Source organism: Seriola lalandi, unplaced genomic scaffold (genome assembly GCF_002814215.2).
Source record: "Seriola lalandi dorsalis isolate HSWRI2012SDOR001 ecotype SW California unplaced genomic scaffold, Sedor1 jcf7180002054327, whole genome shotgun sequence".
Taxonomy (NCBI): Eukaryota; Metazoa; Chordata; class Actinopteri; order Carangiformes; family Carangidae; genus Seriola; species Seriola lalandi.
Window position 1 is genome coordinate 159514 of NW_019524880.1, and position 11866 is coordinate 171379.

At 44.2% G+C, this 11866-nt stretch overlaps 2 protein-coding genes across 2 annotated transcripts in view; both read left to right on the plus strand.

The window, feature by feature from the left end:
- Nucleotides 1-1508: 1508 nt before the first annotated feature.
- Nucleotides 1509-9339, plus strand: rras (RAS related). The gene is made up of 6 exons (XM_087174200.1): nucleotides 1509-2274; nucleotides 3864-3985; nucleotides 4106-4178; nucleotides 5984-6241; nucleotides 6508-6626; nucleotides 7703-9339. The coding sequence occupies exons 1-6, from the start codon at nucleotides 2188-2190 to the stop codon at nucleotides 7788-7790; spliced, it is 747 nt and encodes a 248-aa protein (XP_087030326.1). The 5' UTR covers nucleotides 1509-2187; the 3' UTR covers nucleotides 7791-9339.
- Nucleotides 9340-10571: 1232 nt separating this feature from the next.
- Nucleotides 10572-11866, plus strand: part of prrg2 (proline rich Gla (G-carboxyglutamic acid) 2) — a 6607-nt gene continuing 5312 nt past the window's right edge. The window contains exon 1 of the mRNA XM_087174201.1: nucleotides 10572-10894. Within this exon, the coding sequence (XP_087030327.1) occupies nucleotides 10759-10894 (136 nt within the window). The 5' untranslated portion in view covers nucleotides 10572-10758. The remainder of the gene's footprint in view (nucleotides 10895-11866) is intronic.

Consider the following 11866-nt stretch of genomic DNA (forward strand, 5'->3'; position numbering starts at 1 on the left):
GGCCCCCAGCAGCCCCAGGGCCCCCAGCAGTCCCAGGGCCCCCAGCAGCCCCAGGGCCCCCAGCAGTCCCAGGGCCCCCAGCAGCCCCAGGGCCCCCAGCAGTCCCAGGGCCCCCAGCAGCCCCAGGGCCCCCAGCAGTCCCAGGGCCCCCAGCAGCCCCAGGGCCCCCAGCAGTCCCAGGCGTACTGTGAGTCCTGAGTTATTTTAGTTGATATTGTTCCTACACTGTGCATGTTCCTAAATGAATCTATGTTCACTGTAATCAGATGATCACATTGAAAAGTTGGGGCCACATTAATACTCCAGCAGAGTAGCTTGAAGTGTGAAATGTTAAAGTGCTCATGCATAATCATATAGTGTAAATATAGATGGACATAGCCTCCGTGGCTCCACAGGTTTCTGAAGAGCGGTTTTGAAGCTCAGAGTGAGCTGCTCTACCGTCGCCATCTTGGCAGTACCTGTCTCCATCCCTAACTCCCAGCTAATTCAAAAAATAGGCAAAGAGGAGGAGAGTGTGTGGAGCTGTCTTCATTCATACTGGTAAATAAGTGTGGCAAGCATAGGCTCCTGTTAGCATTGTTAGCACAGCTGGGCATCTAGGTGTCCTGCTCAAAGGCTTACCCAAGGCTAATTAATTTGCCGGGTAAATAGCTAGTTAATGGGCTAAGCTAACAAGTCAAGTTTGGTGAGAACAGACAGAAATACCTGCTAATTAGTGCTACCATATAAATAAAATAACACTAAAATTGCACTCGCCTCAAAAAACAGGAGCATAGACTTCCTCATGTTCTGTTCGACAATTAACCACCAACAAAGCTATATTATCAGGGCTCAAGTGAGGAACCTATTGTTTTGTATTATCATCACTATTATTATTAGTTATTATTATTATTGTTCAGTTGCTAAAATGCATTTTTGAGGGCCTTAGCGTACTTGAAAACTCAGATTCGCACACACCTAAAGGTTGTGAAAAATTGCAAACTTCAATGGCAACTGGGTTCAGGCGTGGCCAGCGGGCTCCATAGGGCCCCAAACGTAGGGCCATGCTGGAATCGAGGTCTTTGGATGCTCATGAAATTCAGTGAAGAAAGAGATATACATATGCACAATACCCAATTGGGTATTTGGTTTGTTTGTTTTGCTATAATCCAGTGATAGAGATTCTGCTTTCAGTGGTCATGCTCCAGACCACCAGGTGACAAGACAGGTGACTGTCTCCCAACCTGGACTGCTCCCAGACCCTCACGGAGGGTGCTAGTTCTTTGTGGGTGCTGTTTGTTTTTAGGTCAATGTGGTGTGTGTGTATGAACTGATTCTCCGGTGACCTGAGGCCACTCTCTGAAGCATTCACAGAGAGGCCCCTGCTACAGAGGGACTGAGTAGTGTGTGAGTGTGAAGAAGCTGTTTTCTGATTGGTTCCCTTTGTTCCGGGTTTGACTCGGGGTCTACTGACGGACCGTATCTGCGTCTGTGAGCCAACAAAAACTGCCTCATGACGTCATGAACAGAACTTATTATTGACACTGTAGCAATTCGTGCTGAGTTCACATCCTGTACGTGCTCGCCGGCTGACTGACGTCACGGATACTCCGAATGACCAAATAAGGAAAGTGACACATGAGAGAGTTGAGTTCACTTTTCAGTCTGCAGGAGGAGGAAACTCAGGTGTGCTGCCGGAGTGTGTGTGTTCTCCAGGTGTCGACCGCTGTGTGTGTGTGTTTGTCAGTGTGTGTCTGTGTGAGTGTGTGTTTTTGTCTTTGTGTGTGTCAGAGTGTGGCTGCTTCAGTTTCTTGAGAAGAGAGAAAAAAGAGGAAGCAGTTCCGCCCTCAGCAGCAGCCTGGAGGCCGAGGACTCAAGACACCACAGACCGCTTCAGTCCGCTTCAGTCCGCTTCAGACCCCAAACTCGGCCCGAAACACGGTGCCGGTCCGCAGGAAGCTGTCTCGGCTGTCGGTCGGTGTGTCTCCGGTGGGACTTTGGCCTCAGGTGTGTCTCTGAACGACGTGTTGCTGCGGTAAAGACTGTCTCTAGACCAAGAGCTCCATGTGAACAAGTTTCGCTTCACTCGACTACTTCACCCTGGTCGTGGTCTCGGCTCGGATCGGCGCTGTTTGCTGGTGAACCGCGGCACTCTGTATCAGGCCCGGGAAGCTTTTTGGTCCGGATCAATCCCAGTTCAAAACCAGTATGAGTGGCGAAGAGGAAAGATTCAAACTGGTGGTGGTGGGAGGAGGGGGGGTGGGGAAGAGCGCCCTCACCATCCAGTTCATCCAGGTAAGAACTGTGTGTGTGTGTGCGCGCACGCGCGTGTTTGTGCACATAGTGTTATAAAGGGTTTATTAACAGTAATGACTCGTGTTGGTTACAGATGTGTAACAGATGTGTAACAGGAAAAGACCTGCCAGTGGGAGGCACTAATACTCAGTTATCAGTGACCAATACAGTGATCAATACAGAGATTTATACAGTTAAGGGTCCTGATGAACTTAAAACATGGCAAAGCCTGGTGAGGATTTTCAGACAGCTGTTGTTATTAACACTGATCAATACAGCGATTGATAAAGTGATTAATATGGCCTTTAGTCATATATGTGTTGTCCATCATGTCTGCTCTTCATTCAGCTCCTGTTGCATGTGAAACAAGCAGACATGATGTTCACTGTGATGGATGCTGCTCAGAACATTCACAGTAATTTGAAGTGTATGGTACATACTGTGGTACAATGAATTCTGGGTAAATAAAGACTTTTTTCAAAATAAAAAAAAAATGGTCGACCGAGTCACCGTTTCCAACCTCTCAGCTCTATTTACCCTCAGCAGAAAATGTTTGTCTGCTACTTCAACAGTTACAAGGACGTTTTACTTGAGGAGTGAAACAATTAAAAGAAAAATCTGATTTGGTCTAAAAACTCTTTCCCTGCTCTTTGCTCTCTCCATAACAATGTTAGCAAACCACAAATTATGAGCCATGTTTTTCTGTTTCTTGTTGTTGGGTGCTACTGGTCATCGCAGGCGTCATTGATTGTTACCATGGTAACATTGGTCGTAGACCGTAGTTAGTCTGGAGGCAAGGTGTCTAATGTTTTTGGCTTAAAATGAGTCTTTATTTGCATCATTTGCATCAGACTAATCTGTGAGAAACATTAAGACTGGACCAACACTACAGACCAGTCTGAGATATCTGTGTGAAACTGGCCCCAGTTCCATCACCTGAGTAACAGTAACAGGAACAGGAACAGCGTGTGTCCGATAAAGAGAGGACAGTGCAGAGTAGAAATACAACATGGAAATACTCAGATCCAGCTCCTCACATCTGCACCTTAGTCCAGTATGTGAGTCAGGGAACTTATTCATGTTCATATTCACTGTTAACAGGTAACACTCAGACAGTGACAGGTTAAAGGAGACACCATCATACAGTGTCTCAGTCAGTTGTTGATCCAGAACAGCTTCACTGCTCCATGTCTCTGAACTCTACTGGAAGATGAACTACATTTTTCATAAACATATTCCCTCATGTGGTGTTTTGAAAGCGCTGTCTAACACATCGCTCCAACATCTACCATAGTTCAACTGGACTGAGATCAGGCGATTGTGACATCATTATCATCCTCATCAGACCATCAGTGACCACTCATCATCATCCTGTGTCCTTTAACCTGTCACTGTCTGTATGTGGAGATTATGAATCTGTTACTGTTCACATCTTGAGCGCTGTTAGCATTACAAGCTAATGTCCTCTATACATGAGTTGAAGATGGAGTCAGATGTGTGTTGATGTACGGATGATGTTTGACTGTATCCAGCAGCTGCAGTACTACCTGTAGCAGCAGACCGTCATTAACTCAGAGTCTGTCCCACAGTCCTACTTTGTGTCAGACTACGACCCCACCATCGAAGACTCCTACACCAAGATCTGTACCGTTGATGGAAAGGAGACCCGGCTGGACAGTAAGGCTCCGTCACATTGCATACACACTTCACAGTGAGAGTGAGTGCAGGATGTGTGTGGAAGGCTTGTTTGAGAGCACAGGGTGTGTTGCAGTGTGATGAGGTAAGACACAGGCAGTGTGTTTGCTCTCTGCATGTTTCTTTCCCTTGTTAGGACTTGTACTTGGCCGGCGTTGCTCCGTGGAGGCAGGCTGTGGTGCTGTGGGTCACACTGCTGTTTCACCACAGTAACATGTGAATCATCACACACACACACACACACACACACACACACACACACACACACACACACACAGACACACACATTAACTCTGCTGTTTGTGAGTCAGTCTGGCTGCTGCTCACACACGTCCATGTTTATAGGACACACAGACTTTTTACTGTGGATTTGATGACATTGTTCATGTGCTCTGGAGCTTCTGTGGTGAACACAACATGTAGAACGTCTCCGTCTCTGAAACCACTTAGATCTGACTGAACTGTGATACTGGTCACAGATGTTGCAGTGAGTGCTGTAGGTGGTGTAAAGGGGGGGGCCAGCATATCATGATGCTGTGTCACTGGCTGTGTCACTGGCTGTGTCCGAGGCTTCAACAGGAAGTGATGGTGCCTCTCATGAGTCACACAGCTGAGGATTCTGGACCCACAGACCTGCCTGGTGGGCTGCTAAACTGTCCAGGTCTGTCAGAGGCACCGATGCTGAGCTCTAAGACTCTAACAACAGCACATGAGCACAAACTTGTGGCTCTGTCAGGTCACATTTACTACAGAGCTCATTTAGAAATGTGTCGGCCACAGTGGGGATCAGAATAAAACAAATACGTCAGATCTGATTCAGAGGGGGGTCCCTAACACACTGTAACACACTCTGTAACACACCGTAACACACTGTAACACTCTGTAAGACACTGTAACAGACTATAACACTGTAACATACTGTAACACTGCAACGTACCGTAACACACTCTGTAACACTGTAACACTTTAACACACACTGTAACACACTATAACACTAACACACACTGTAACACACTATAACACGGTAACACACACTGAAACACACTATAACACGCTCTGTAACACACTAACACTTTAACACACACTGTAGCACACACTGTAACACACTATAACACTGTAATGCACACTGTAACAATGTAACACACTATAACACGGTAACACACACTGAAACACACTATAACACACTCTGTAACACTGCAACGTACAGTAACACACTCTGTAACACACTAACACTGTAACACTTTAACACACACTGTAGCACACACTATAGCACTGTAATGCACACTGTAACACTGTAACACAATATAACACTGTAACACACTCTGTAACACACTATAACACTGTAACACACACTGCAACACACAGTAACATTATAACACACACTGTAACACACTAACATACTTTGTAACACACTCTTATACTGTAACACACACACTTTGTAACACTGTTATACTGTAACACACACTGTAACACACTGTATCACACACTGTAACATGCACTGTAATGCTGTAACACACACTTTAACAGACTATAACAATTTAACACGCTGTAACACTGTAACACACACTGTAACAGACTATAGCACTGTAACACACTATAACACTGTATCATACACTGTAACACACTAACATACCATGCACTGTAACAATGTAACACACACTTTAACACTGTAACGCACACTGTAACACACTAACATACCATGCACTGTAACAATGTAACACACACTTTAACACTGTAACACACACTGTAACACACTAACATACCATGCACTGTAACACTGTAACACACACAGTAACACTGTAACACAAGCTTTAACATACTATAACACTGTATCACACACTGCAACATGCACTGTAACACTGTAACACACACTGTAACATTGTAACACACTGTAACACACTAAAACTTTCACACGCTGTAACACACAATGTAACACACCTCTGTTAAAGGCTGTAATGGCAGAGGAGGGAACCCTTATAAATATGCAGTATATTTGTGCGTGTGTGTGTGTGTGTGTGTGTGTGTGTGTGTGTGTGGACATCTGTACGATCAGATGCAGTCCTCTGCAGCGTTTGATGTGACTCAGAGTGACATGTGTATATCATTGACTCAGAATCCATGTGGGTCTTGTGGACTGAGTCTTTCCCTCTGTCCTCCCAACAGCTACCATGAGGTCCAGAAATTCCACACCCAGATCCTGAGAGTGAAGGACCGGGACGACTTCCCCATGGTGCTGGTTGGAAACAAGGCTGACTTGGAACAGCAAAGAGTGGTGAGTCACACGCTCTGTCCACCTCCCCACACTGCCTGGCTCTCGTACCAGGGCTGAGACCAGAGGGAGGGTCAGGGAGTCTAATCAGCTTCCAACCCAGGTTCAGACTGGACTCAGGGATCACATAGACTAATATGATGAGCTGGATGGCGCCACCTCGTTTAACAGAGGGGCAGTAAATCCCCCTCATACCTGTATAGCTATAAAGGTGACAGTGGAGGGTCTTACTGGAGACCAGACCTGGATCTTGTTTGCTCTGTGTGCAGATCTCCAGGGAGGACGCTCAGGCCTTTGCCAGAGAGAACAGGATCCACTATATGGAGGCTTCAGCCAAGAACCGCTACAACGTGGATGAAGCCTTCCTGGAGCTGGTGCAGATCATCAGGTACCAGTGTTTCTCATACAGGGATTTATTTACAATGGACATCGCATCAACATCAACACTGATCACCACATATTGATCTTCTATGAAATCTACTACTTCAAATGAGTAAAACCTAATGTCATTGTAGAGTTCAGTTGTGTCACACAAAAGTGAAGCATCTTATAAGCAGTTTTAACACAAACAGACAAAGACCTAAAAACACCAGTCTGTTAGCACAGTGGGTTTATTTGTTTATATGCTATGCTAGGTAGTTGAGTAAAAACAATCTAAACCACTCTCTCTAGGTTTTACTCTTGTTTTCTGGATGTTTGTGTTCATGTTGTTTGTGTGATGATGTTTTATATTATAAGGTTTGTTTTGCCTCAGCTGTAAGAAACAGTATTTACTTCCACGCTGTATAAAGAGGCCTGGATTCCACCACTGAGTCGCTGCCTTGGCAATGCACATCCATGAATTTGGGGGTGGAGCTTCTGAAGGAGCGGGGTGTATCTGTTTTTCCTTTCAGTTCAAATATCAACAGTCTTTCTCCAGCACATGAAACACGATCAAGGAAGTGCAGTGAGAGAACCAGACGAGGTGTTTTAGGGTTTATCAGACTCTGTAAGACTCAGTCTGGTTCAGTGTGTTCAGATGACCCTGTACTGTTCTGCTGAAGCCCTGTGATGGTCCTCCCACTGCACTATGCAAATGAATCAGGAGGACACTCACACTAATGAGGGCGTGGACATGTTGTCGTCCACTGTCCTTCTTTTGTTAAGTCCTGGTCGTCCTGGTCCTCAGTGATGCAGCAGTAGTGTTTCCAGACCCTTAAAAGACCTAGGAGCCTGGATTTAGTGTCACCTCCTGAATGTAGTTTTAGGAACCTGTCCCTAAAACCTGAATTCTGTGACACTTTTCATGTTCTCTCGTCCCTCCAGCTGAACTTTCAACCTCTGTTAAACCTGTATCAGCCTGTATGTGGGATCTCAACAGGGAATAAAGTGACACCGGGTGATCTGCACAGGGGGGAGGGGCCAAGCAACAACACCTGACAATGATTCATTCCCCTGTCTGTGTCTCCTCTTCTTCATCCACAGGCGGTTTCAGGAGATGGAGAGTCCTCCTCCTCCGGCTCGTCACTCAGGCAAACAGAACAGTGGCGGCTGTCCCTGTGTCCTCCTCTGAGCACTGTTACCATGGACACCATAGCCCTGCCCCTTTACAGCTCCACAGCTTGTCCAAAAAAGAGTGTGTGTGTGTGTGTGTGTGCGTGTGTGTGTGTATGTGTGTTTGTCTGAGAGAGAGAGAGAGAGAGACAGAGAGAGAGAGAGAGAGAGAGAGAGAGAGAGAGAGAGATGAGGTGCATAATTATCTTTTCAAATGGTTTCATTTGCACTTTTGCCAAAACTTTTAAATGAGTCTTACCTTTTGTTTAGATGAGAGGATGTAAAGACTGACACCGACGCTGGTACTGAGACCGGTACTGAGACCGGTACTGTGTCAGTACTGAGACCGGTACTGAGACCGGTACTGAGACCGGTACTGAGACTGGTACTGTCCCTGTGACCTGGAGTAATAATGACCTTACTGTACATAGTATCATCGTGCCATCATGTAGAAAAGAGCAAATGCTGCGTCCTGCAGGTACCGATGTCAGCAGTGACATCACTAGACCTCAGCTGACTGACAGGAAGTTATTTCCACTTCTACGTCTTGACTGAACAAAATTTGTCCATAACATTTCAACTTTCTCATGAAGTGCGGCACGCCCAAACTCCAGGCAGAACATGGAGTGCTGTCGTGCTCCTGCCGTTCTGCAGGGGGCAGCAGAGCCCACAGCACAGCTGACGCTGCTTCCTGTCGCCTCCTCCCGTCTCGCCACATGCATGGCCTTAAGGAGACACAATATTGAAAACATAAATACCAGGCTGGCCAATCATATAAAGGGCCTGATCAGGTTTACATGATCCAGGTCCAGACTGTTCCAGTTTAGGAACTCAGCCTTCACCAGCTGGATGAGGACGAGTCTAAGTTTGAATTAGAGACTGGACCATTGTGCAGAGCAGTGTCCATGACAACAGAACCTGTGTGTGTTTGCACAGTCCAGCCTCTGTGCAGGGACTGGGTTCTGGGTTCACTGGTGTGGATTCTGATACTGCCAGGATAGTCAGCAGTTTAACAATAGGATCCTGATCCAGGTTCACTCACTAGACATTTTAACTGCATCTCATGGTCTTCATCAGCGGAGAGACTCAGTCATGGAGATGGTTCATCACATGACCCTTGACTCTGATCAAACATGGTCCTCCTTGAATCTAACTCCATGACCTTTGACCTCTTCCAGTAGATTCTGGTCTGGTGTTTTGTCCTGAGTCCTCACTGTTTCACTGATGTAGTGTTTCCCACAGCTGTCACATGTGACATCATCATGATGTCACGGTGATGTGATGTGTCTGAGGATGGATCTGATTGTTCACAGTGTGCTGCCTCAACCAGCCAGTAGAGGTCACTGCTGCAAAAAAAGATTCACATCTTCAATCAGCTTTTCAGTAATAAAAGATGAGCTGAGGATGACCCCCCCCCCCCATTAGTTCAGTAGAAACTCCTGTCAGTGTTCCCCATCTGTAAATGTTTCATTTCACTTTTTAATATGCAGCCTGTTGTTCACATCATCTGTTTTATACTGATATCAATCACATTTATACATCATTAAAACATTTATTGGAACTCCTCACTCTGTTGTGTCTTTAATGACTTCAGGTGTGATCCAGGTGTGATCCAGGTGTGATCCAGGTGTGATCTTAATGAACAAGGTGTCACACCTTACATTCAGCTCACTGCAGTGGAGCTGAAGGTTTGGTCATATGAGCTCTGTAGTAGAGTCTGTGCACTGGCATGTATGTGCTGTGCTGTTTAGTACTGACAGGAAATGATGCAGAAATGTACAGAAATGTAATATATGTATATATATATGTGTTCTGTTGCCATATATGTCACCTATAAGGTGATATATTATAATCACATATTTACATATATATACACACACACACACACATAGTAATATTTTTATATGTACATATATTATTACATATCTATGATAATTTTTTATATGATATAACATGTTGCAAACATATATGTTAATGATATACATTTAATTTATATATGCAAGTTTATTAACACAATATACATTTAAAAATCTATATGGTTATATATGTTAATCTTATTCATTACTTAATTTTAAACATTTCTATCTTTCCATTCTGGGAAACTGGTTTCTGATATTTGGACCCTACTGTTATCAATATATATTGACAGGCTTTGAGATGGATACATATATTATGTAACATATGTCTACAGTATAAGAATACATACATACACATGCATATTTGTATGAGCTAGAGATATTTGTCAATATATGGCATTGTTCCAATTTCTAATAGGTTTCATATATAATTTGTACATATATGTTTTTATTTTGTATGTACATATATTTTATACATGGGAATTCAATATATGTAGATATATTACATTTGTGTATGGGGATACCTGTCAGCGTGGGGTGGATGATAACACCTTAGCTGTATCTAAATTGTAGTATTCAGTTAATTAATTTTGCAGTTTGTCAAATGACTAAAAACAAAAAAGTTTTGCATCAGTAGGAAAAATAGGCAACTTTACACACGTGCCATTAAAATAGACATAAACACACGAACAGGTAACAGAAGACAGACAACATGTTCCTTATTAACAGATTGATGTGGTCAGGTTTTCTCTCTTGTCAGTGTGTAACGCTACAACTGCACACACACACACACACACAGGAGAAAACAAGCAGGTAAACAGAGGCAGTGTGCGGTGAGTGGACAGTGACAAGTAGACACACAGGTTTGAGGAGGTCCCTCCCTCCAGCTGGTATGTCGTCCAACTTGTTTTAAGATGAACAGCCCAACACTTAGTTTCAGAGCTGAGAACAGAGGCGTTCAGTCACAGACTCTACTACCTCCATGTTTCTGAGCCTCTAGCTTCAGCTGGGACAGGTGGAGCAGACTGCAGCCTCTCCGACAGGTGTAGGAGGGTCAGAGCTTCGTCCTCCAGACCATCGGTGTTGAAGTCACGTCTTTGAAGGATCTTCTGTGTGTAGCTGTTCGCTTCCATGGCGGTGTTGTCGGCAATATGGATCCCCGTGCTGTCCCTGCTGCAGCTGACTCACTGCGCCGTCACCTCCAGGCTCAGTCCAGGTAAGCCTCACCTGTCAGAGCCGTGTAACCTCCCTGAACACAGCGCGGTCTCTGACTGACTGCTTCGTTCAAAAACACTGAAGTAACAACAATTCATTCATCAGTCATTCAGTCATCAACAGTTTGCAGAATGTTGTTTCTTTATTCTTTACCTTTATGATAAAACTGTAAAACTCTCTCTCTCCCTCTCTCTCTCTCTCTCTCTCTCTCTCTGTCTCTCCCTCTCTCTCTCTGTGTTTCTCCGTAGGTTTGTTTAGTTCACCTTTCATAACTTCATAACTTCATAACTTCACCTTAACTACTGTAGTATTTCATTCCGTTTTCATTTAGTCCTTTAAGCCACAGACCATTTTCTTTTTAATTTCGTTTTAATTTATTTTTTACTCCACTTCCTCATCTCTCAGTTCATCTGACTCCACTAGGCTCCATTTTCTCTTTTAAGTTTTAAAACCACAACTATAAAGTTTCACTTCTGATTAAGGCTCAGTAGTTTCCTAACACACCTCCTCTCCTAACACCTCTAAAACCCTGACATGTCTAACTAACTCTTACTATGAACTTTCACGGCTCTTCTCCACCTGATCTCCTTCACGTATTACAGAGATGTAGTTCTTAGTACTTACACCAAGGTCTCCTATTGCACTGAAGTTTCAGTGATGTCTCTCATTGTAAGTTAGTTTGGGTAAAAGATAAATGAGTGAATGTAAATGTAGTGTTTATCACACGCCTCTTAACAAGAGGAAATAGTGACCTTTTTGAGGACTATTTTCAGCAGCGGATTAATCCACATTTATTGCTCTTGGAAGTACTTGAGTCAGATTAAACTACTGCATGTGTGCTCATGGTGATGACGGAACATGTGTGCGACCAGATGTGGACAATGTCCACAGCTCCATTACATGAGTCAAAGTATAGACTCTCCTGCTCAAATACGACTGCAATACAGGTCAAAGTTGTTCAGTCAGATTCTCATTTGAGATATAGAACTGTAGTAATTGATTTTAAAAAACTGCGCAAAATACC